The 27,752-nt window shown below is 33.6% G+C and overlaps 1 protein-coding gene across 2 annotated transcripts in view; it reads left to right on the top strand.

Annotated features, from left to right (window-relative positions):
* KLHL1 (kelch like family member 1) overlaps window positions 1-27,752 on the top strand; it is a 327,107-nt gene that overhangs the window by 102,690 nt on the left and 196,665 nt on the right. For both annotated transcript variants that reach the window (XM_070578894.1, XM_008513552.2), the window contains exons 2-3: window positions 9,497-9,679; window positions 20,007-20,143. In XM_070578894.1, coding sequence (XP_070434995.1) covers window positions 9,497-9,679; window positions 20,007-20,143 — 320 coding nt within the window. The remainder of the gene's footprint in view (window positions 1-9,496; window positions 9,680-20,006; window positions 20,144-27,752) is intronic.

Here is a 27,752-nt window from a genome sequence, read left to right as displayed (position 1 = left end):
CTGCAGGTTGAATCTGTGGGCCCAGTGAACACACCAGGATATGGACTTGGACAAATATACAGTTTATTGCTTGGCTTTCATCGACTTCCTCTCTGTCTGGCAGATATGGTAACACTGTAGAGTTGTGAGGTACCTGCTTCAATTCAGAGATAATATTTAATAACTTGCTGGAATACTTTGGTATTTTTTATTTTCTAGTGCCTAGAGACTAATGTCTGGGGAAAACATGGATAAATATTTCCATTACAGATTTGTAGCAATTTTTCAGCAATCTTTCTTAAAGCAACCTGGTCTTATGATCAGTGAAGAAGCTTTGAATCTCTGAATTAATTTAGATACAGTAACTTAGAGAGAGAACATAAAGTTCCACCATGTTGACTCAACTCAGATTCCTACATGAAAGATCTATACTCTTTCTGATTAAATAGACCAAGTAACAACTTAGCAGACTGTCCATGTAATGCAGGTAACTCATGATAAACTTGTTACTTACAGAGCTGTTTACAGGTAACTAAAATACACTTATCACTACTACATTCCTATAATCAGTCATAATAGGGACTAGCAAACTGCAAACTGTTTGTACAAAGGGCCAGATAGTAAATATTTTTGCCTCTGGGGGTCGTATAGTTTTGGTCACAACTACTCGACTTTGCTGTTGTGGCAAGAAAGCAGCCATAGACAATATATAATCAAATAGGTGTGGCTGTGTTCCAACAAACATTTACCAGAACAGGTGGCAGGCTTGATTGGACAACTGGCAGTGGTCTATAGTGACAATAGAGCCCACATTGTCTCTAATTCTTAAGCATCATCATTTAGCACAATATTGCCATTGACATCAAAAAGCTCAATTTAATTGTGTCCTCAGAACCTAAAGTTTACTGACCAGAGAGCTTTAAAAGTATGCTATTTGTCTGCTTGCCAATGAATTTCTTAGTGGTGAGAAGAATGTTCACTAGGCCCAGAAGTTACGGTTAAACAGAAAATAACTGTTTCCTGTTTAAACTCCATCCAGAAGTTATGGTTAAACAGGTTGGCCATGATAGATTTGCTGTATCATTTCCATATCCTTAAGCATTTTTAGTTCTTCTTCTACAGAATGACCGGGAAATGTTGGCATTACTGATTCTAGGATCCCTGTTAATTCAGGCTTCTTTTAGCCTGCGATAGATGTTAAAGCCACTTCTTTGAACACTGGGTGAGTAGAACCACATCAATTCATTTGACCGAGGTCAACCTTAATTCTGAATCTTTTCCTACATTGCCAGAATCTCCCTCTGAGAAGTTGTTTTTCTTCCCAGATTTCACATTTTTTGTTAGAATTTTCAACATGTAAATGTGGTTTATTTGTCAACCATTCTCATCATGCCTTCAACCACAATTTTCTTTGAGTTTAATGTTCTTGAAAAGATTTCAATTTTGTAATTTCTAACATTTAAAAATACTTCAAAATAGGTGTATCTGTGGATTATGCATTTTAATATTTAAAAGAAGAAAACAATGAATGTATTATTTATGTTTTATATGACTGTTTATTGTTAAAGGTAGACATAATTTTTCAAGCAACATGTTGCACTGTACTGACGTGTGCCTAATTTATAAAAGTACTCCTTTTATTTCACAAAAACTATTTTCACATCTGGCATTTCTTTGGAAATACACTTAGCTTAAGTTACACGGCAGCTTCAAATACCTATTTTATTTCTACGAGCTTTCTATGAGGAGGCTTATTAATGATATTCTGTTTTACACGTAAACTAATTGAGATTCAGAATGCAGCAATCAATGGAGCCTAGAATACATACACTTTGGCTCATAAGTTAGTCCTCTTTTTTTATTGTTCTCTTTTACCAATGTGTATGTGTATGTATGTGTGTGTGTGTGTTTCAATACTTCTGATAAAAAGCCTTACTTAAAATTCCAATTATCTTATAAAAGAAAATTGTACCCAGAAGCAACATTAATGACTATATTCATTTTTCTTGTTTTTAAGTAGTAGCACCTTGTGCTTGAACTTTATCCATTATAATATTTCCTGGATCCAAACCTCTCTCTTGGGGGTTATTAAAAGATTTGAAAATTAATGTGTTTAACATAAGCTGACATTTATTTTGAACACTAGTTTACTCTCCCATGCCAATATATGATCATGATGTTTCATTCTTTAATATAATAATAATGCAAAGTTGATTTTTAAAATTTAGCTATTAAAATCTTTTCCCTTTTTCTTTTCTTTCTTCTTTTCTTCTTTTTTTAAGTAACAAAACATTAACTCTGGGTGGAGGACTTTCAAGGTTAAATAGATGTGTAATAACGTATTTTATTGTCTGAGAATTTATGATCAATTTTTGATCTTTGATATTGTTTATAATAATGACTTGTAATAATGACTACAGTTTTAAAACTGAATAACGTGTGCTTCGTATAAATTATTTAAGCAGTGTGAAAAAGGAAGAAAATAGCAAACTTTTAATTTCTCACTAAGAAACAATTTAAAAATTAAAATAAATATTTTTCTAATTGAAACAATATAAAGAGATATACATTGCCTGAAATGTACACTAAATCTGAACTAAATAAATAGTTATTTTTTCACTTAAATAAAAGCATCTTTCACTAAATTCAGGTCTTACCTAAGAACTACTATGGGTAGCTCTTTTATTTTATATTATAGATATGCTTTTTAAATTATTCTCTCAAAACAAAAACTAATTCATCACTCAAGAGAAACAGAAAACTGCTTGCAAATTTATTTTGCCCTTTTAGTTCTACTCTTACTCCCTGACATTAAAGAAAGAATAATAATGCTGGGATCTAGTCTTAGAGACCTTTGTTTAAAATAAATGCATCATATCTGTTTAAAGGATTTTTAAAAATATTTTCTACAGTATATTTTGTGTATTCTTTAGTATTTTACAATGTACCTAAGTGCACTACCAGAGAATGCAAGACAGCATATATTCTGGTTATGTTACCAGCACATTGGGTTCTTATTGTCCCCCAGGATAGAAATCAAGAGAGACAGCAAATGGGAGTAGAAAAGTTAAGTTTATTAGCTTGTGCACAGGAGAGGCACAAGGGAGGCAGTGCAGAAAGAAAGAGGGCAAGTGACTGGCTCATTGGGGAGCGAGATTGTGGGGCTTTGATTAGGCAAAGGCTGAGGAAGAGTGCCTTGTCGTGGCATGTAGAGGCAGGGTTGTGCTTGTGCCTGGGCTATTCAGCATGCCACCTCATGCGACACGTGTCATTAGTATGCTAGTTTCCAGCCCTGGGTATGATTTTTGCTATGTTAATAGGCCTAGGGTCACCTTCAGTGGACTCCTGGGTACTAGAGCTCATGCTTAAGCCCAGAAAAGTCCAGAGGCTGTGGAATGTGGATCTTGGTGGCCTCTATCTGATTCTCCTAGCTTGCCCATTGGTTAGGGTCAAACTTGTTAGGACCCTATCTTGTTAGGCCCGGGACTTTGAGATGGTCCTGTCTCCTTAGTTTGGTTCTTGTCTCAGTTATAGTAGTATAGATGCTTTTTTCCTCTTGAGCTCTGGAAGCTGATGAAGATCAAGCCTGCCCCTGGGAGAGAAGCCTAAGGCGTCCTGGCGTACAAACCGATCTCTACCATCCTCTGGGGAGTACAGGATGTCCTTGACCTGATTCGACCTGATTCCTATCCAAATTCCTATAGGACCACTCCACAACCAGACTCCACCTGCACTGATACCATTTTAATGACTTTTTAACATGATCTTTCCTTTGTCTTGTTAAGAAGTAACTCACATACCTATGCCTTATAAGTTTAGCCCTAACCCTCAACCATGGCAGCTCTTTACTGCCCATCGGTCCTGTCCCCTTGCTATTCTCTGAATAAAAGGGCACAACTACCAGATCTTGAGAGTCCAAGAAATCTTTCTTTCAACTCCTCGGCTCGCCAAGCCCACATCAGAAGCTATTCAAAATTCAATAATAGCAATTTACACAAGCATTTACTAACTACTCTGTTTGTCAGGCACTCTGTTGGGTTTTGGGATATAAATTCCTTTACCAAAACACATTTTTGTGTTCTATGAAACAAAAAAAATACCAAATTAATACTGATATTTGGCCAAGGCCATCTTCTCATTAAATACTCTTCACTAATTTATTCAACAGTTATTGATCCCCTAAAACATTCTACAGGCCAGGAATGTATTTAAACCATACTAGGTAATTAGCATGTGAGAGTAAACCACAACCCCCCAAGCCACGAGGATTAAAAGTCTTTCTGAAAGAAGTGGTATTTAAACTGATCTCTGAAGGAGTAAAGTTATCAATGAGAATGCCAATGTGCTTTGAAAGTTTCAGGTAAAGAAAAATATGTGTGTGAAAAGTATAGAAGAAAGAGGTGTGACATATCACAGAGACTGGAATTACTTAGGATGGCTAGCATTAGAGCTTGAGCTGAAGGATATTAAAGTATCAGATCATATAGGAACTCGTAACACATGATATGTAATTTGAACCAGGGAGGCATTGATGGCTGGAGCCTGGTTGGCAATGGGCAGAATTTATGATGTAATGGCTTTAGATCAGCATGTAGGTAAGGGTCTTAAAGTGAAAACAGATGAGTAATTGGTTTTCAGAGCTTTTTCTTGTAGTTAATTCACATTCTATTCTTCTAGAAGTAACTATTTCCTGATTGCAAGCCCTAAATTACTTCTGCCCAATCCCAATATTGCTCAGCACAAAAATAGGAAAATATGCTTCCTCTCATAGTTGTTTGGTACAGGGAAAGTAGACAATATTTAGCCATGAATTGTTTAGCAGAGGAACAGGAATGTATTTTGGTAGTTCTCAGCAATTAGGATAGGAATGAAAATGAAACTAAATAAAGGCACAAGAAAAGATACTAGTGTCCTTGGCAAAAGCAATTTTATTAGATGGATGGTTGGGGAAGTAAGATTGCAATAGATTGGGGAGTGTTTGGAGGGTCAGGAATTAAGACAATGAGTGCAGACAACCCTTTCAAGACATAGGATTGTGAAAGGAAGTAGAAAGGAAAAGCCATGCTTCAGTCACGAGTCATGACTTCAGTCAAGAGGTCAAGAAAAATATTCATTCATTTTATTGTTTTATATATGTTAGGTTGGAGAAGTCTTAAGTATGCTTAAATTCTAATGGGAAGACATTATCTTGGACTTTTTAAATTGTATTTATTGTAACTTAAAGTTTTATGTTGTTGGGCCACAAAATGACAAAAATTACAGTGCCAGATCATAACATCTGAGAAACTCTCAGATGGGAAAAAGACTGTAAAGCTTATTTAGGCTGAAGATAGAGAAATTACACAATAAGAGAAATAATCCAATATCAGATTTTAGTAAATATTTATGAGAAACAATGTAAAGACATAATCTCTATTTCCTAAAATTTTAAAGCTTTGTTCATTAACCTAATAAGACTGGATCTGTGATGGGAAGAAGATTAAATAATGAAACTCAGCTTAAAATCATAAGTATTCTGATGTGGAAACTCCTTTTTAAATCCTGAGTCAAAAGTCAAGGACCGCAAGTCTTACCCAAGCCTGAGATCAGGAAATGATTTAAGAGAAAATGTGCAAGCACTGTAACAGTGACCTAATAGAGAGAAAATCAAGTCAAACCACCATAACCATTTCTCTGACAGATCAACCAACCTTCAGGAAAAGTGACTTGTTCTCAGATATAACATGGAGAAACTCAAAGCATGAGAATTTTTAGGAAAAAATCTAGGAGTGAACTTGAACCCTGAAAAAGATAATTTTGGAGCCTAAGTTTCTAGCCCTCTGCTCTTGTAAGACTTATTTCAAATTCTTCAGAAAATGCCCAAGTCTACATTATAATCCAGATTTGTTGGTGTACCTAGATTACATAACGGAAGTTATTATCTTCACAGTAATTAGCTTTCAGACTTTGAATAAATCCTATCAAAGTCTATGCTCTATTTCATTTTAGTGCTATGGTCTCACCAAATTCTAAAACTGTATTATTCTATTTCTTTCACTAGTTGCTCTAACAATACATCTATCACTACTTGGGTGACTTTAAGATAAAGTATATTAAATTCTTTCCTTGATAACATTTCCCAGGTTATGAAATTTTGAGTGAGGTGTAAACTTTTTGCCTTAAGTATTTTGTTTAACTTGTAGGTAATTAACATAAGGCTCTGAAAGGAGACTTTATCCTAAACCCCCTTTAAACCAATCTGGAGCCATTCTGCAGACTGTCTCCAATATCTTGACTTTTAGACCCTATTTACGTGGCCTATATACCAGACCAGAAACATCAGGATCTCAGTGGGGCAGTTTTGATCTATTTTGCCTATAGTCCTGAACCAATTCCCCTTAGTTCCTGAGAGCCAATGATAATATGTTCATTCTAGATTTAAAAATGCATCCTGCAGAGTATTTTGTGACTTTTCTGTTCAGTGTGTAAATGTGTGGACAAATTCTGCTGTTATTGCCATATATGCCTGAGCCTGAATTCCTAAAACATGTGCTGGAAAACGACCATATTCTGGGTTTGTAATTTGTAAACTTGTAAAAGACAAACATATGGCATAACAAAATTGTATTAGTCTCAATATTTAAAGGACAACTTGTAAAGTCTGATGAAAATAACCATGCTGTGTAGACAAATAGTGTAGATAGAGAACACACATAATTTTAATGGATTTAGATTTATAAACTTCTCTGTAGATTTTTTTGGATTTTCTTTGTCCACAAACACATCTTCTGGAAATAATATCTGCTACATTTTTTCTTATCTAACTAACGGGCTTTATTTATTTTTTCCTTGCTTACATTACACTGGCAAGGCCTTCCAGAAAAATGTTGAATAAAAGTAGTGCTAATAGATTTCGTTTTCAATCTCAAGGAGGAAAGGTTTCAGTTAAACATGACGTTTGTTATATGAATGAATTAGGTGACTTTATAGGATTAAAATGTGTTCCTTAATTAGGTCCGGTTTAGTCTTGATGCACTATCAACTACATATTCTATACATTTTTTTACATAAATTTCTTTTTTTTAAGATACATTTCTGTATTGGTTGCTAATATTTTGCTCAGGATTTTTGCAAATATGTATAGAAGAGAGAGAGGGTATTAATTTTCCTTCCTTGTAAAATCCTTGTCAGGTTTTGTACCAATGTCATATTTGCCTCATTAAATGAGTAGGGGGACATGTTCTCTTTTTCTGTCCTCTGGCAACTTCTAAGTATTTATTTATTTATTTATTTATGTTTGCACTGCTTTTATTATGATGTGTAGTTTTCTTTGTTTTATCCTGAGAAGTATAGTGAATCTTGAATCTGTATCTTGATGTCTTTAACACATTTTTGAAAACTCTTGTCCATTATTTCTTCAGATGGCTTTTGCCCCTCCACTTCTCTCTCCTACTTTTAAGATGACAATTACATGAATATTATAATTTCTAACCATGTTTTATTTGTTTCTGAAACTATTTTTTTATCTTTTATCTCAGTATTTTAATTTAAATATTTTCTATTGCTTTTTAAGATCACTATGTTTTCTTCACCTGCATCTAATCTTCAAGTTCAGTTTATCTACTAAAATCTTATGCTAAATTATTATATTTCTTTGTTTATTTTCATTTGATTTTTTCATACAGTCTAATGTTCTGTGAAAGTCTTCAGCTTGTCATCTATATTAAAACGGATTAATGACAGTTATTTTCATATCTACTAAATAATTAATTGTTATCCACCTCCTCAGAGATACCTCTAGCACCTGAGAATCTGTTTCCATTGTCTGTTTTTCTCCCTGGGTCTTGTTCCTTTATAAGCTTGCTGTTTGTTTTTATGAATGTCAAGCATTACATATACATATACAAGAAATTGTAGAGTCTGGAAGAGGTTCTTTTTCTAAAGAGAGTTTATTTTGACTGTCTGATGACATTTAGATTAGAAGCTCACCTCGATGCAATCAGAGATTTCAGTGATTCAAATTGAGGTTTCAGTCTTTGTGTTATCTTGTCTATTTCCAGTTCCCTTGCCCCTGGAATCAGCCCTTCATGGTGTCCAGTTTAGAGCCTGGGTATTTACCAGAGTCCCTGGGCCTTGCTGGTCCTTAAATTCAAATTTTCATCTTTCAAGCTCTGTTTAACTTTTCAACTTTCTGTAAGTCATGGTCTGCTTTGTCTAGCTTAGGAATCAGCAAATACCTCTAGGGAGAAAGCGGTACGGAAAGACCGACTTATCTGAACTTTTTTCCTTTATGGCTCTTCATTTGCCCCTCAAATTCTGGCTGCCTTAGGAACCCCTAATTTCAATATTCATTCTTTCCCCAAGCCCCATGATGCTGCCAGAAGTTCTGCTTAGTGCTACCTAATACTAAGCTTCTCAGACTCTCACCCTGTGCTGCTTATAATTAGTAAAAACCTTGAGAGGAAAAGAAAAAGCAGTGTAGAATTTTGAGCTGCCGTCTATGAGTTTAGCTTTATTCTTGGATCTTGGTCCTTCAAGTCCTGGCTGCCTTATTAGCTATTATTAAATTCAAATAGTTATTTTGATATCATATGTAACTTTATGTCTCATGTTCTTGGTGAGGGGTTCAGTCTGCTACAAGTTATTCCATTGTAATTGGAAGCAGAATTCTCCATGTTACTTTCTATCTTGAAATAAGCTATTTCATATTTTTGTTGTGTATCTAATTCGTTTGCATTTTTAAATCGTTTTAAGGGTTTATCATCAGAACACTTAATTGGGTCTGCTGGGCCTGTCATGCATTTATGTATATAGAGAATCTTCTCGATATGGAGTATGGTATTTTAAAAGCTTCGTTGTTAATTCTACGATCTTAACAGATACAGTAGCCAAACTTAGGTATTATAGACTTCAAAATCATAAAGCTTATTACATTTATATATATATATTTCTATATGTAAATTAAATATATGATTAAAATATTTTTCAGTTCTGAGCTTATACATTCTGTATATTTTTGTTTAATCATTTGGGTACACATTATGAAACAGTCAACAACTTTCAAATTTATTGTCAATCTTTTTTGCATCCATGTTTCATGATTTTTCATAATAAAATCACCTACTTATGTAAAGCAGCATTCAATAAGAATCATAATTTTGAACAATATAATTAGATGATCTACTCAATAGCAAATGCATCAAATTAACATTTCATTAGTAATTGATTTTAGAATGAGCATGTTTGTAATTTACTATTTCTGTGACTTTTTAGGGTTTACTAACTTAATGTCCTAATAAATGCAGATAACCAACTTTTAAATCTTTTAGGATGAGAAAAAACAGATGATTTACAATCCATTTATTGCTTCCTACAGCTAATCATTTAACTCAAAACATTTTTTTTCTGACGTATATTAATAATGATGAACATATGGAGAGATGCATTGATTTTCCCTATAAAACTCCGAAGCTCTGTGTGTAGTTCTGGACAATTGGTGGCACTTTATAAACACATCTTTTTTGTGTGTGATTCGCAGGCTGTCAGCAGCTAGCCATTCGCTGACACCTCAAAGTGATATGGACTCGAGCAGCTCTGAAGAATTCTATCAGGCTGTTCACCATGCAGAGCAAACCTTCAGAAAAATGGAAAGTTACCTGAAACAGCAGCAACTCTGTGATGTTATCCTGATTGTTGGGAACCGAAAGATACCTGCACATAGGTATGGTAATCTGTCTTTATTGAAAATATGCATTCATATTTTTAAAAGTGATAGCCTAGCGTGTAACTTGCAAAATATTCTATGATTAGAGAATTAAGAATCCATATTTCGAAGAAAGCTTGGGTATTTTTCTTTTACTCTTGTTTCTTTCCTTTTAGGGGTGAGTTATAATGTCATTTTAAGTTATCTTCTTTTAATGAAATAAAGCAAGTAAAACTAGTTCAAAAATAAAACTTTCTCTATTTAAGCTTGATAAATACTCCATTTTATGTGACACAATCATACTAAGTGGAAATAAATTTTAAGTTAGGAAGATGTACCTAAGATCCGAAATGAGATATACTTTCCAAGAAAATTGAAAAGAAGTCAGATATATATTACTTGTTTCAACTAGGAAATTCAAAGTATTTTATCTTGACATCTTTATTTTGCACTTGTTAAAACTTCTTTAATTTATGACACAGAGATATTATTCTTAAGGTCCAATATATCTGAAAGCTAATATACTTTTGAACATCCCTTATATATTTCTGACTGATAATTCCAAGTTACATGAACTAGGTATCTGATTATTTTGTGCCATATTGATTTGCTATCAGTTTACTTATGAAAATTTGTTAAATTTGATGTTAGTTTCTTACACAGTTTTTCAATTTTTTTTGGAAATTTTAAGTGAGAAAAGAATTTTAATTTAATTTTGATGCTGATTGTTTTAAATAATTGAATATGTGCAAATACCCTTAGACTACCTTGCTGTATGTCATTTCATGAAGTAAAAGGGTAGATTATCCACATATAAAAGTTGTTTTTTATGTACCCTTCTTCCCTATATTTTTAAATTCAAATTATTTTATCTAGATAATATATATATATATGCATCCAGTTGTGAACTATTAAAATGATTCCAGAAAAATAAGGCTATATTTTTACCATTATAGCAACATTAAAATATGGGCATTGAATTTGAACCAATATGCTAGAAATGCATGGGAAGGAACATTTACCATTGACTAAAGTATCTAGGCCTTGTAGAGTTCAATCTGCCAGCTAACTATGGCAACAATTCTAATAATATACTATTTACACTTATTTTTCAAATATTTCTATGAAATTGTGTTGTCATTGGCAAGAAAGCAATTAACAAATAGTCATTATTATTGAGACAGTCAATGTTGTAATATGTGTGGCAAATATGCAAATTATCTTGAGCTGTCATCTAAATAACATTTAGATAAAAATTCTATTGTAAGAGATATTCTTAATTTGACATTGTAACTAAATTTACTTTATAAAACTTACAAATTAGTTAAATAATTATGTATATTTGTTTAAGAAGGTAGAGGGACTCAAACGACTCAAAAGTATATTAAACAAATCAAATGCTCTTTTTTTTACAAAACAGCAGTGCTTCATATAATTTATGTGATCTTGTTTTATAGCCTTTTATCGATAGTAACTTAATATTTCTCATTTGAAACATTTTAACAAATATGTTAAGTAATTCTCCTCTATTAATTATATTCTACATTGTTTTCTTTATTACTCTTGTTATCTCGACTGTTAAGATTATTTTCTAAATAATTTGTTTAATTATGCAAGTTGTTTTATAAGAATCCAAGTGACTGAGAAGTAAAATTGCTTCTCGATTTAGATTACTCTAAAACATCTGAGCAATGTATACTTTTATACATATTATTCTAAATCTTCTGCATATTTGGCAAGTATTAAATTAAATATATTATTGTCAATCATCTATGTTTTCCTTAACTGTGATAAGAAAAATTTTAGTTTAAGGCTGTCTCCCAAATTAATTCCAATAAGGATTTATATTTTCTTCACACCATGATTTAGAACTTTAGTACTATTTCACAAGTAATTTACATACTTATGATTCTAAGTTAAACATATGTCATGAGTTCACTCATACGTGGAAGATAAACAAACACATGGAAGAAGAGACCATATTAGTGGTTACCAGACCGGAAGGGGGTCAGGGGATGGGCAAAAGGGGTAAAGGGGCACTTATTTATGGTGACAGATAAAAACTAGACTACTGGTGGTGAGTATGATGCAGCCTATACAGAAACTAATACATAGTCATGTACATTTGAAATTACACAATATTATGAGCCAATATAATCTCAATAAAATTAAATAATAAAACCAGCGCTGTTTTCAGCAATTGCAGGTACATTGCACTTCTTTATTTACACTTTTGCACAAAAAAATGATTGTAATTAATGCAAAATTAGCTCTTTGCTTTAAACAAATAATCATCTTAGCAATAGTAACAAATAAGTGGATTTTTAAGTTATTCTTTTATATTTGGATTAACACAGTTGAGTATTGTCTTTGGGCAAAATATATATGATAGTGCAATCATTAGCACTGGAAAATGTGGAACTATTATCATAATTTCAAATAATGAAAAAAGAAATAATTTGCATTAAGATCTGCTCTTTCAGGAAAGGCATTGCAAGCTAATATCATAAGCACTAACTAAATATTTATTTATAATGATCATATATATCTAATTTCCTGTTAATTATCTCATCATTCAAAACTTTCAGATAAATTCCTATTCAAGTTAACAGAGCTTAACTTAAAGAACTCTTCATAAAACCCCTTGTTTATGTGCCAGTTGTATTGTATATCTATTTTTAACCTGATGTAGGTCATAACTAGCAATGTATTTATGAAATACCATATCTGTATAGATACACTAGGTTATTGTTAGGAATATTTTTAAGCAGGTTAGCTCTGAAAGGTTAATAAGACATAAGACGATACATTAACACATTTTCAGCATGAAAAATAACCAAAATTCTGAATTCATCTGTGCTTTAGGTTCTCAGAGAAATTCTAAAATAAATGTAGACATCTCATAAATGGCCCAGAATAATTGATTAGCAACAAGTCAACCAATAAATTTGAACAAAATTGGTCCATTCACAGCAACATGGATGGACCTCGAGGGTATTATGTTAAGCAAAATAAGCCAGACAGAGAAAGATGAACTCTATATGACTCCACTCATAGGTGGGAGTTAACATATAGACAAGGAGAACTGATCGGTGGTTACCAGGGAAAAGGGGGCGTGGGGGTAGGGCGCAAAGGGGGAAGTGGTGTACCCACAACATGACTAACAATAATGTACAACTGAAATCTCACAAGGTTGTAATCTATCATAATCTTAATAAAAAAAAGAAAAAAAAAGTAATTATAATAGACCTTGAAAATCAGTAGAGAAGTTTGAATTTGAAATGAGGTGTATAATTAGACACTCAGTAGGTTCTTGAAGAGAAGAGTCACATAATTAAGTCAATAATAATAATAGTAACAGTGCTATTTAACACTCACTATGTTGATTATATGCCAGGCCCTGTTCAAAGTGCTTTGCATATACTAACCCATTTTGTCTGTAAGGGAAGAAAATCGTTATTTTCTCCACTTTTTTATTTTCAATTTTTTTTGCTGAGGAAGATTTGCCCTGAGCTAACATCTGTGCCAATCCTCCTCTTTATTTTGTTGGAGGAAGATTCACCGTGAGCTAACATCTGTGCCAGTCTTCCTCTATTTTGTACATGGGTTGCAGTCACAATGTGGCCACCCACCAACAAGTGGTGTAGGTCTGCACCCTGGGAACCCAATCCAGGCCACTAAAGCAGAGTGTACGGAACTTAAACACTAGGCCACGGGGCCAGCCTCTTCTCTCTTTTTTTTTTTTATAGAATAGAAAACTGAGAAATGGAGAAATTCAGACATTCATCTGAGTTATGCATTTAATAAATTATGGAAATAGATTTCAAACCCAGGCAATCTGACTACAGAAGTAATTCATTAACAACTACAGTAGACTGCTGATCATAATTTACAAAGATAGGTCAGAAAAATGGTACAGCTTTAGAAAATATACAAAAAATGGGCACAGCAAAAACTAGTTAATGATCTAGGAAGCCGTTAGAGTTGATCCAGGCATGAAATGAGGACTATATAAATAGAGAAAGAGATGAACTGAGAAACATTCTGAAGAACAGTGACGTAGGTCAGCTTCCTTGGAAATAGACCTGGAGACTGGAATTCAGGTGTGTGTGGTTTATTTAAAGAGTGTTCTCAGGAGAAAGGGAGCAGGATTAGCAGAAGAAGGAGCAAATCAAGGATGTGGCCTCAGCCTTGCTTCATCTGTAACTCTCAAGAAGCTCTGGAGTAGCACTTGCTGCAGAGTTAGTCATACCCTGAGGAAAAGGGCCGCATTTAATACCCTGATTCTGTTAGTCATTGCCACCACCGAGCCCACCCACAAATGGAGAGTGGGGGGAGGTTGTCGAGATTGGGGGATGAGGTAAAAGGAGCAGGAATGTGTAAACTCCCAGGGAAGCAGATCCTGTTGGGCCAAGTATGATTCTAGAGAAGGGGTAGCTGGGAGGAGCTAGGTGCTACCATCACTGGCCCTGGGGGCTTAGACACACCTCATAAAGGAGTTCTGGGTGGGCCACCACAAAGTCCAGCACAAAAGGAAAGGTGGATTTTGTGTCACATTTGATACAGGCAATGGAAAAGAAGGGGACATAAAAGATGATTTCATAATATCTACTCTGAAACTTCAATATATTGGTGGTGCACCAAAAATAGAAGTAAAATTGAAAGAAAATCTCACAGGGAAAACTCTGAGTTTAGTTTAGGGTTCACTGAAATATTACTGGGCCATCTGGTGAGCAGTTTCTATAGGCATTTGAGATAGAAGGCAAGATTTAAAACTACCCTCACAGTAACAATTAACGCCATGCTCAAGGATGACTCTGAAACAGTGAGTGTTAAGGCAAAACTTCAGAGGCCTAGGAAAGAATCTGGGGCAATGAAAGGGTCAAGAAGTCAGAGTAGGAAGAGAAGTCAATGAATCAGAAGTAAGCTGAGATAAGGAAGTCTGTTCTGCCTTAGCTTAAAAGGGGATTTGGAGAAGGAAGAGGAGGTCAACAATGTCAAACACCGCAATAAATTGGAGTGGGACTTAGAAAAGTTTAATAGATTTGGAAGGAAATACATTTGTGGTGACCTCAATAAGAGATTTTCCAGAGTGGCTGCATGTATTCACTTATTTATGCATTTTTTTGCTCCCGCTTCCTTTGCATTAATAGAAGCAATATAAGCACATATAAAGACATTACTTTCTGTTATTTGTTACATCCCTCTTCTAAAATCTAATTCAAATTTTATGTGTCACTAAACATAAATGCAGTACAAACTTTTCTGCACTTCTCTTACTGAGTTAGCAGTATTTTATACGTTAAAGTTGATTGAGGAGATTTCATGTAAATTATTTAAGATTGAATTCTATAGGTCTCATACTCTTTTTCTCTATATGGATGTGGCCCAGTTGCAAATCAAGGTTTTATATGTGTAAGACTAAGCTGGTTAACTTTATGTCCATATATGTCTTATGGTCTAGGAAAGATAGATATCCCTCTGGTTTATTATAGTTTATTTTCATATCATACAACGTTATATTTAGTTCTTTTGATAAAACTGAGCATTTGACACAGATTTATCTATTTGGTATATAATAAATATTTAAAGATATTTGTGTCTTTATTTTGTTAATCTTTGAGAATATAAAAAATTGACATGTTTAGTTACTAACTTCCTGATTAAATGTGTCATGGACTGATGATTTTAAATATTTCTAACATGTTTCCACCCTAGGTATTAATATTTAGAATAGCTAAAATCATGGATCCCATAAAGCACTTCTTAAACACATAAAGTATGTATTGGAGGATTTTTTTTTTCAGTTAAAAGAGAGGAATGTTTCTCTTTATTGAAGTTAGTTTTTACCATGCCCTTCACTTATACAGAAATAAAATATATAGCAGATAAAATTTCAAAATAAATAATTGAAAAAGACTTTTTCCTAATTTGAAAAGCATGAAAACTTTTAGATAACAATGCCCTTTAGATAAGATTGACTTTCTTCCTCTCTTTTCCCTTACAATGTTCTTAGAAAGAAAACTACATCCGAAGTTGACACTTAAGTTGTTGAGCTTACAGATATAAGTACCACATTTAGTTCATTCGACATATCCCCATTACTTTTTGAGCATTTTCTTACTTTCTGGAACAAAAGATGTTCCGGGCTCATCTTGTACTTTCTCTGTTCCAGCTCTGCGGCCTGTTCTTTTTCCAGGGAGCCCTTAATGTACATACACATGTATGCACACATACACACCCAAACAAAATATAAGTATTTCTATTTTTTTAATATTAAGAACTATAAATTTACACTGATACCTCCAATTTCAACCCAACATCATGGAATTTTTTTATTCTTCTCTCTTTCCATATTTGTAACTCTATTTTCCATCAGTGGGTAACCTTTCTCTGATGATCCTCAAGAATATACTAATTTCCTCTATCTACGCTAAACAGAAAGAAGTTTCAAAATTTCCAATTCAAACAACTGTGAAAGACACATCTCTTAACTACAGTGCTCTTTCTTCTTTCTTACAGGTCTCTATTTCTTTTGAATCAGAATGTATTAAGTGTTTTACTCAATATTTTTTTAATTCATGTTTCCACTTAGGATTTTAAAATACATGAAACGTCTTCACTCCGATTAAAACAACAATAAATCACCAGAAAAATGAAATAGTTATACTTTTCTTTAAAGCTATCAAAAAGCTGTGGCATGAACAACAAACACTTTTTTAAAAACTCTAAAAACTAGAGTGATGCTCCCTTCTTAGTCTCAACTCTTTTTTTTGACAGAATATTCATTATACAACTGAAATTTACAATACATGGGGAAAGGCAGGAGAATGTAATCCATTGTCAAGAGTAAAATCAGTCAATCTAAATCAACCTAAAGGTGGTCTAGGTGTTAAAATTATCAGTAAAGGGCATTAAAGCCACTACAAAAAATAATTTAAAATATCCATAGGAAAAGATGATATAATGAATACAGCAAGAGGAATATCAAGAGAGGTTTGGAAAACTTCAAGCCACTAGAAATAATCTACAATAAAACAGAGTGAAAAGAAAGGTTGAGAGTAAAGTGAACTAAGACTCAGCACCATGTGAAGGACTCTTAATTATTGAAACGTATATGTAATTAGAGTCCTAGAAAGAGTTAGAGAGTGAATTGGGTGAAGAAACTAGGATTTTTTTTACAGATAATTGTCTAAATTTGATCGAAAAGATCCATCTACTGCTTTGGGAAGCTCATAAAACTATAAGCAAACTAAATACTACAAACCACATCTAGCCATATCATAGTCAAACTGCTAAAATCCTGAAAAAGAGGAAAAAATTAAAAGCAATTAGAGATAAAGGACATAGTAAATCAGGTAAAACAATTAGAAGAATGAAAGCTGATTTTCTATTAGAAACAATGGAGTCTAGATAATAATAGAACATTATTTTTCTAGTCTAAAAGAAAAAATTCTCTCAATCTAGAATTCTATATCAAGTGAAAACAACACTTATAAGATATTGTCAGTGCAGCTTAATAAAGATATATTCAGATAAATGAAAGCTGGTAAAATTTATTGTCCTCAGATCTGCACTACAAGAAATAGTAAAGAAATTTATGCTGGTTGAAGGATGTTGATACCAGATTGAAGCCCACTTCTTCAGAAATGAATAAAGAGCCCTTTAAAAGGTGAAGAAATAAAATAAAAACTTATTTTGCACATATATTCTTTCAAAATATTCTTGACTGAGCAGGAGGGGGTAAGTAGAACTATACTGTTGTAAGGTTCTTACGAGAGAGTCATGAAGTAGTATAATTATATTTGATGGAAGACTGTTATTAGTTAAAGATCAATATTGTAATCTCTAGACAAGTCAGTAAACTTCTGTGCACGGCCAAATCTGGTGTGCAGGTTGTTTCATATGGAACATGAGCTAAAATTTATCCTTCTGGGGCCAGCTCTGTGGCCCAGGGGTTAAGTTCGCACACTGCGCTGCAACGGCGGAGCGTTCGGACCCTGGGTGCGGACATGGCACCGCTCATCAGGCCACGTTGAGGTGGCGTCCCACATCCCACAACTAGAAGGACCTGCAACTAAGATATACAGCTATGCACTGGGGGGGTTTGGGAGATAAAGCAGAAAAAAAAAAAAAAAAAAGATTGGCAACAGTTGTTAGCCCAGGTGCCAATCTTTAAGAAAAATAAAAATAAAATAAAAATAAAAATAAATAAAAAATAAATAAATAAATGAAAAAAATTTAAAGAATAAAAAAATTATCCTATTTTTAATCAATTGAAAATATTTTTAAAAAGGAAAATATATGTCAGAGACTATACATATGACTCTCAATGCCTAAGATACTTAATATCTGTCTCCTTACAGAAAAAATTTCTGGTTTCTACTCAAGAGGAACCACTTTTAAAAAAACCACATGCATACATACACACAAGAAAAAGACGTAGTTAAAATGTTAATAAATGGGGTGGACCAAAGACAATAGAAAGATTAACCCAAAAGAACAAATAGAGCAAATAAAATGCATATGTAAATTGGTAGAATTTAATCCAAACATAATTTTATGAACAATATATAATTAACAAATTTTAGAAGCTGGATAAAATGGGTAAATTTTTGAAAAATCTAATATGCAAAAGCTGATGAAGAAGAAATACAACATAAACAAACCTGTGGCTTATTCAATAACTGAAATGAGATTGATAAGTCACCTTTTCCCAAAATAACCAAACCAAGATGTTTTTTTCAGGTAAATTCTAGAATATCTTACAGGAAAAATTAATTGCTTTCTTTTATAAGTTATTACACAAAACTAAAAAAGAGTTGAAGATGCCAGCTAGTTTTATGAGGCTGCTATAATCTTGGTTCAAGAGTTGTAGAAGGAAATACAAGACAGGAAAATTATAGGTTCAGTTCTCTTATGACTATAAATAGAAAAATCCTAAAGATAATTTTGATTCAGAAAAAAGGTCTTTTATGAATTTTAACACCCATATATTATAAAAGTGTTTAGCAAAGCTAGAAATCAAAGGAGCCTTCCTGACTTGGTAAAGCTTCTATACCAATACATTCAACAAGCAGCCTATTGAAGGGAGAATCTTTAGATGTGTTCTTTTTAAGATAAAGAAAAACGCAAATTTTCTCCCCGACACAGCTACTGTTTAACATAGCACTGGAGGTCCTGGATGAGGTTTTAAGAAAAGTGGAAGAAAAGACGCTATAGAGAATGAGCAGGAACAAGTCAAAATGAGGTTATTTGCAGATGATATATTCATCTACCCAGAGGAAAAAATAGCAGAATCAATAAAGCTAGTAAGATGATTCAACAAATGTGCCAGATAAAAGATGGATCTGTGAAAGTTTCAACTAATGAAATCTAAACCAACAAGAAAATCGACTTTTTTAGAAAGTTACTGTACACAATGTCAACAAAACTGAAATGTGTGTAGAAATCAACCAAGAATACACAAGATAATTTTAGAGAAAACTTTAAAACTTGAATAACTTTAAAACTTTAATATTTGAAAACAAACAAGATATCCTGAGTACATGGAGAGATATTTTATGCTTTTGCATTGGATGACTTTATATGATAAATATACCAACCATCCCCAAATAAAATCAGAAATTCAGTTCATTTTTAATTAAAATTCCATTTGACTTCTTTGAAGATCTTAACAAACTTACTTTAAACTTTACATGAAGAATAAAACTCCACTGATAGTTAAATAAAAATAAAAATAAAGAAGGAGAATTTGCTTTATTGGTTATAAAGACTTATTTAGAATTATTGTATTAGAAAAAATATTGTATTGGCACAAGAACAGGCAAATAAGCAAAAAAGAATAGAAATCTCAGAGATAAATCATTACACATTCAGGACCCAAATTTGTGATATAGGCAGCACTATTTATTCAACTGGGTCAAATCAGATGCTCTAGTAGATAGTGTGGTGAAAAGTGGGTTAGTTTGTAGAGAGAATTAAAATTGAATTTTTATCTAAAAGGCTGGAAGAATCAAAAATGAAAAGAAAAATGCATTAAAAATGATGGAAGAAAATGTAGGATGATGGTCTGTGATCCAAGGTTGGAACAGAATTTCCTAAATCAGTTTTTAACAGCAAACCCTTAAAGCAATAAATAAATAGATTGATAGATAGATGATAGATAGGTACATAGATGATAGATGATAGAAAGATAGAAGATAGATAATAGATAGATAATAGATAGATAGATAGACAGATACATAGATAGAGTCCTCTACATTGCATTCTTGTTGACACTTAGCATACTGATGCTTTACATTCATGGTCTAAATTACTAAATTAGATTCTGTGACTCTTTCAGGCTTGTTCTGAGCTCAGTCTCCGACTATTTTGCCGCCATGTTTACAAGTGATGTTTGTGAAGCCAAGCAAGAGGAGATCAAGATGGAAGGCATAGACCCCAATGCCCTCTGGGACCTTGTTCAATTTGCATATACAGGTACAGTAAAACAATTACAGCCTCATATTGATGCTTTATGAATTTTAGTATTTGAATAGAGCATTTAAAGCTTAAAAAAACCCACCTAGCTTGTATCTTTCATTTTTTTCAGTTGAAAGACTATCTAATAGAGAAAACTCCGACTGCTTTTTCATTTGTCATGGAAATCACACATGTATATATGTATACATATGCCTGACTCTCTTCCACAAAGGATTTAAACTGACTTATGAAAATAAATAGTCAATGGAATGAGCTTGGGAGAGGAGCAGAGAGGTTATTAATTATCAAATAAGAATGTGTTTTTGTCCATACTTAGAGCTTTAGGAAGGGAAATGGATTCAAATTTTTCCTTCCTTTTGGAAAGGGTGTGTTCAAATAACTCTTTTTCCCTTAACGATGTGTTGTTTTAACCTTAAAACCTTCACAGAATGGACTTGACAAACTTAGTTGAAAGGGACAATGGAGATACTTAGAGTTGTGAAAACGGCTATTGTTTGAAGCTGGGTTTTTTTTTTTCTGATCTACTATGTCGACATTTTCTATTGGCCTTTGAACCATGTTATATTTAGCACCTTCAAATAATGTGCCAATTTAGCAAACATTTGTCGAATGTTTCTCAGTGTGCAAGTGTTAACTGTATCTCTGGAGAATAAACTAATGAATAAACCATGCCTCTGCCCTCCAGAACCTACAGTCCAAGTGGAGAAAAGATTTAGACGGGGGAATAAATATGATATAGTGCCAAACGTCAAGAGGGAGTCGGAATACATAAAACTGCTCAGAGCATTATCAGGGTTCACATTCATTTAAAACATTTTAATAACTTTTCAAGATTAGTAAGAGAAAGGGAGACATTATACTAAAATCTTGTGATAGAAGCAAAGGTAGATAGTAAGGATTGATGTAATATGTTTTAGAAATGGTATGTATTTCATTTTGCCTGAACTCTTGATGATGGAATGAAAGGAATAAAGAAAGGTTGGCCGGGGACCGATTATCAAAGCAGCAGGACCCTAGTTGAAGGAGCTGCATTTTTGCAGTATTTTTGGTTCCAGGGAAACAAGAGATGGCTTTGTGAAGATCAGCCACTGGAACCAAAGGCCATGGACCTAGTGGGAACCTCTCCTCTTGGAGGATTTAGCTTATCATAGACAGGAGTTTGCTAACACGAATATGACACTTACTCAGTAAGTGAAACCTCTTTGAAAAGAAAAATGCACATTCTCTGGGTGCTTGCATCTCAAAGCAGCTATGTGATGGAACGACCTAGATACTTTCCAACCTCAAACATTTTTAAATTATATTTTGTCAAAGCAAATATCACAGTGGGCAAAGTTAAACAGGCAAGCAAGTCTTTCTTCAAGTCTTTTCTTCAAGTCTTGCCACTGGGGAGAGAGATCAGAACTCCATCGTTACTGAATTCTGCTGAAACAAAGGTAGAAGGGGAATTTTTAAGTGCCGGGATGAGAGAGCGAACACAGGCCATCTGTGTTTGCTAATTGGCTATACCTAAAGGAAAAAGAAACTTTCTCCTCTCTTTGTGACAGAAGGTACTTTTACAACTTGGAACAAGGTGCCCACTCAAATTATGCTCCTACCCTCCCACAAACACTGAGAGACAGGGATGCTATTGATATTGGCATTTCAAAGAGATGGCTTTTAGGTCCTTGAGAAAAACATTCCCCGGTTGTAAAACTGGCAAGAGGCCAATTTTTAAAACATTGTTTTTTTAAAAAAAATTACATCTCAAAGGGATAGAGAAAAGGTTTTATAATTGCAAAGTTTCTAAAATAAATGCTCTAAGAAAAGGGACATCAAAGGCCTAAAGTCAGGAAGCAGCCTGTCTAAATTTTAGTCAAACTGAGGGGACGTTAAGACCATTGTGGTCAATTTCAGTTTGCATACAACCTGGAATAGTAATATAAAGGATCATTGGCCTCCCAGCCAAGAGACAGGAAACATAAGCACATTATTGTTTCCTGGAAAGGAAAGAAGCTAAGCTTACATTCTAAGGATCCTTCTAGGAACATAAAGGCATAGATCCAACACTCACAGCCTCCATCGCCTGGCAGCCTTTCGTTTCTCATGTGCAAAATTAGGTCAAAAGACACTCATCATCATGCAGCACAAAGTTGGAAGGTGTTTCACGGCTCCCTGCTGAATGGAATGACCCAGATTTAGCTCTGCTTTGTAGAGGGCAGACGAGATACGAAGCTGCCTTTCAGCCACCACTGCCACTTTGGGCTCTGCTCTGATACCCACATCTCTCTTGTTGATAAATTTCCAGTTATTAGTTTATAGAAATGTAGTAGATGAGCAAATAAGTTACATGGTAATATTGGGGGAATTTTAGGCTAATATAAAATATGAACCTTGTCTTTTGCTATATATAATGTAAGAAATTATAACAATAGAAGAGATCAAGTGAGCCATGGTATAGAAAGGGAAAAATAGGAGGTATGTGTATATGTGTCTATTTAGCTAGCTTGCTAGCTGATCTCGAAGACTTTCCTTTGTAGAAGGCTAAAAATAAGTACATCACAGAAAAGGGGAACAAATGAATGAGCAGTAAGATATGTAAAGGTTAGCCATTTGGGAATGTTGTCTTAAATTCTGAGGTGTGAGAGGCTTTGAAGAAACTAAGGAAGATCAATTATGTCAAGAATTGGTAGTTAACTATTAGCTGTAGAATTAGCATGTTAAATAGAGATGGATAAGAATGCTTTAAAATGGTGGAAACAGATAAAAATTTCCATGAGATCTACAAATTCTGCTAAGATTGAAAGAAATCTTATATATGTGGCTAATTTATTTCGTTGACTTAGAAAATAACAATGAATGGGTAAAGTAGCCTAGAATGAATTTTTGACTGAGATAAGCTTCAATAGGTATAGAGTTTAATAATCTTTGATTCGAAGAAAGAGGAATCATCCTTTAAAGAATTTTATGTAGTGAAAGTCTGTACATGGTAAGACACGAGAGATACTTCCCTCTTTTCTCCTACTCCAGCAAATTAGAAAGACAAAGAATAGAATCAGTAGCCTGGTGGAGTTTCAATAAGAGCAAAAGCAAATACTTGGAGAGACTTTTTTTGGAGGGGGGCAAGGAAGATTGGCCTCGAGCTAACACCTGTTGCCAATCTTCCTCTGTTTTGCGTGTGGGATGCTGCCACAGCATGGCTTGATGAGCAGTGTATAGGTCTGAGCCTGGCATTGGAACCAGCAGACCCAGGGCTGCGGAAGTGGGGCACGCAAAATTAACCACTACTACTGGGCTGGCCCCTAGAGAGTTTTTTTTTTGGTAACTGGGAAGAGTGATTTGGGTACCAAGGGGTGAGTGCAGTGGTGGTAATAGAGCAAAGGGAATAAGAAGTTGTTTTAAGGAAAAAAGATATAATAATGAAAAGGTTAATGCTAGCAATACACAAAACAGCATAAAGAAAACTAGTAAGGTGTTTATGTTGACAAAATCAAAACGAAAAATTCTTGGAAGTACAAAGGGTAAAAATTCAATGATAAAAATGATGACTAATTATTGCAGTATCAAAATTAGCTTCTTTACTTAAAGTAAAAGGCAACATCAGGTCAACTTTCTTCACACATTGTAATAGCTCAGGAATGGAAAGGAAATGAAAATTTACACTGGTGTTAGAAATAATTGTATATCTAATAAGAGGTTCGTATCACTTTTCTAAATTTGTATTTAGCTGTTAACACAGTTTCAAAATTTCCTCTTTTTAAAACTATCCTTGGGTTTTCCTTGTATTTTTTCGTTAGGAAATCTGAGTGTGTTCTTAGGCATTCATAGAGAGCAAAGGCCCATGTAAGCAGCAGTGTGTGTTATAAAATAGTGCCCTTTACAATTGATGTCTCTAATTTAAAGTTTGAATACTTAGTTGTAATCCACAGAATATGTAATTATAAGATCGCAGTCAGTTTTTCAAAATTAAACCATAATTCAGTTAAACACATTTGAGCATTTACTACATGAAGAGGATCACACTAGGGACGAGAAGATAAAATATAGATTGAGACTGATGGATACAGATTAAAATGACATAAACCTTTAAACAAACTTGGTATTGAATAGAATTATTGGAGCAGGGCATAGTGGAAAAACTCTTTTGTTTTCAAAAGCAGTAAAATCCACAGATCATTATCCACTTGATGGCATTCTCAGTTGTATAGTGTCAGATGAACTTAAAAACAGCTTTTAAACATTTTCCTATGTGTAACAGAGCCTCTGTTCTGAGATTTTACTCATCTAGAAATGAAACTCAGTATATTATTGTTTAATCTGCAATAAAGCCTGTGATTTGGAATGATAAAGTCAAGGCTGTTTTGGAATCATTCTGCAGAACATCCGCAGAAGCATGAAATCAGAGAAGAAAAGGAAAAATGTTTATAGTTTCTCATCATTTTACTTTCAAATCACTTAGAAAGTTGGAGGTGTATAGAACTTTAGAAATTCCATCCTGAACATTATAAATTTTACTTGTGATCATTTTTCTCAAGCCAAGTATGAGGCAAAGCAGAGGCACTAAGATCTTTTTATTTTGTAAAATTATATATTTGATATTTCAAATAAACATTGACAAAATCATCATGAAACAAATCAGAACTCTTCATCTCCTTTGATTAACAGGTGGGGACAAAATTCTTTTTCAGTGCTTAAGAGCTTCTGAAGTTCTTAATGCAGCCCAGACAGTGAGATAATAACCTGACAACGATCAATAGTATGAGGTTGGATCTATTACTGAACAAAATGTCAGAATACAAATTGAACGGTATTTTCTCTACCGAATCGATGTCCTTTAGTAGCACGTCTGTTATGACGACCTTCCTTGGAGTGGCTTATGACCATCTAGCCCTCACGATAGTTTGGGTAGCTTAAACAGACTCCCGAGTTGTTGTATAGTGGCTCGCTGCAGGTGTGTTAGATCCTCCCAAAGTACTGCTGCTTCCCTGCAGGTAGCAATGCTGCCTGATAATTTAAGCACATTAATGCCTTATAGTCCTTGTTCTGTGACTTATTGAATGCCGCTCAGTTTTAACAAATGTTTACTAAGTGGTACGCCCTATGATGGGCTCTGGATAACAACATGCTAAATTACACAAATTCTCTGCCTTTAAGGGACTTTCCAATTTAGGGTTTAAAATAGCTATCCTTTGTTATCTTCTTTTGGTACAAGCATACTTTTTGATATACATAGCCTAATATTTCCTCATTAGAGAATGGTGCAAAACAAATTTTGAGGGCTACTATACTCACTTCTTTTCGTGTATGTATATATATATAGCTATCTATATGTATATATAGATATGCATACATACATATATATTAGTTCTAGCCCCAAATTGATGATCACATTGTGAAAATAAAAGAGGAAATTTAATATGCTTGAAAAGGATGCTCTGGGGTTCACTGTGTTTTAAAGTTGGCTTCAGGCTGATAGAAATTTCCTTCTGGTTTATCTCTTACATTGTCCCTACTATCCTGACATACTTGAAAATATACTTTGTTCATTGATGTGTAAGGAAATAGAGTTCTAACAAACATGGGAGATGGGATTGCAGGGTTACTAGCAAAGTGTCCGGTCCTGTAGAGAACTGATAAGGACAGGGTTTAAATAAAGGGAGCTGTCCATCTAGCACTGGTATTAAGAGGGATAGAAAATTAAACTGCCAAATGGTCAACCTTTAATCATACTGAAGAGCTAACTTCTTTGTAAAAAAAAAAAAAAAAAAAAAAAGATTTGTGTGCTATGAAGTTAATTAAAGTCTTTGCACATGCTAAGGGATGTTAAGATAGTTTCTGCTTACTGCCAAACATTTGAATGAAATAAACACACGCACATAGGAGCTGAGATTTTTAATGTTCTGCTTTAATATTAAAAAGTATATCAATGTTTTCAGCCTGGACTGAATATTCTAAACTCCCTTCAGAATTTTTTATTGTAATTAAAAGTAAATTATTGTTTCATTTTTATTACTGGTTTAATTCAAGTGGCATGAATTATGCAAGCACATTAGCAGAATATTAGCTTTAAACTTAGGGCTTTTACTAGATGGGAAAATTCTGTTCTAACTTTAAGAAATGGAGTTCTTAGAGATTGGTTTTTTATATTATTATTACCTGTTAATTAAAAGTGTTGATTTAATAATTTTCTTAGGATGTTGAAATAACCCATATAGTAGATAAGAAAAAAAGTAAAAATAAAATAAATCAGTTGTATGTTACAATTTTTTCATTATTCCCAGAAACTTTTATGTGTGTGTGTGTGTGTGTGTATCCCCATGCCTGTGTGAAACAATGAATAATATAAAACTAATTTGGGGAAAATTACGGTATCAAAATAGCTAATAAAAATGATGTGCATTTTGTGAATATTGTACAATTTTTTTGTTGTTATTGAACTGAATTTTGGGTTTATGCTATGGGATTTCATAGACAGACTGAAAAAGAAATAGTTCTGTGAAACAATATTTACTAGCTATAGAGGAAAGGTTATGTTTCTTCTGTACTATAACTCACATTTACTTTCTGAGTTTTCAAGTAAGGAAAATCTCTGAGGTCTCATCTTATAGTCAACTTTGCTTCCTTAAAAAATCTGCTTTGATTTCATTTTATTGTTGCTCTCAATCTTATAATTGCTTACATTTTCATCTACTTTGGGTAGTAGGAAGGCAGGAACTGCATAATATGCCACTATATCAACTGTGCAGAGTAGATGCTTTGTATATTTAGGCATCAATCTTCTATTTGGCTGTATATTCTCAAGGTTATTTCACCTTCCCTCTAATTCAAAAGTATCCATACACTTGATTCTGTCCTATTTGAGATGTAGTATAGTGTAGTGTGTAGAATTTAACATCAGAAATATCTGGGATTTTCTTTGACCTTCACCAGTACTGGTATTCAGCCAGAATTCATTGAGATGTGAGCAGCCCAGCGTTCATTCTGATTGTTGAGCATTTGTTTTAATTGGCGTGTACCTATTTCTTACTTCTTAAATATTTTGATTATATCCCTTGGGCTCTGCCATTTTATAGTTAGGGATCTTGGTCAAACTATTTAGCTTTATGGAGTCTTAATATTACTCAACTATAACAAAGGGAAAATAAAAATTTTTAAGTGAGAGGAATGTTTTAAGGAGTAAATGAACCAATAAAATTAAGTGGATTTACTATAATGTTTAGCATATTGTAAGTACTCAATTATGATGATGATTATAATAGATATTTTTGTAAGTTTCCTCAAATCCTTTGCACAATCTGGTATAAAAAAAATGAAGATGGAGACTGAGAATTGGGGAAGGAATCATCACTTTGTTCATCAAACGTTTATCAATTTTGAATCCAAATTATTATATACTTCAGTATTACCACATGATTTCTAATTCTTATGTGTGATTTGGTGTACATTTTTAGTGGTAAGTGTTCTTTTTTAGACCACTGACTTGTAATTTTGCTACCCTTTATATTTGAGGTATGTTTTTATCATATATTGCATTCATTATTTTAACATATCTTATCTCATTTGATCCACACAATAACATTCAGAGATGGGCAGTTAGTAAAATCTTATCGTCAGATACAGAAATGAA

The sequence above is a fragment of the Equus przewalskii genome, chromosome 16 (genome assembly GCF_037783145.1).
Source record: "Equus przewalskii isolate Varuska chromosome 16, EquPr2, whole genome shotgun sequence".
Lineage (NCBI taxonomy): Eukaryota > Metazoa > Chordata > Mammalia > Perissodactyla > Equidae > Equus > Equus przewalskii.
Note: the sequence above shows the minus strand (reverse complement) of the source record. Positions and strands in the feature narration are given on the sequence as shown.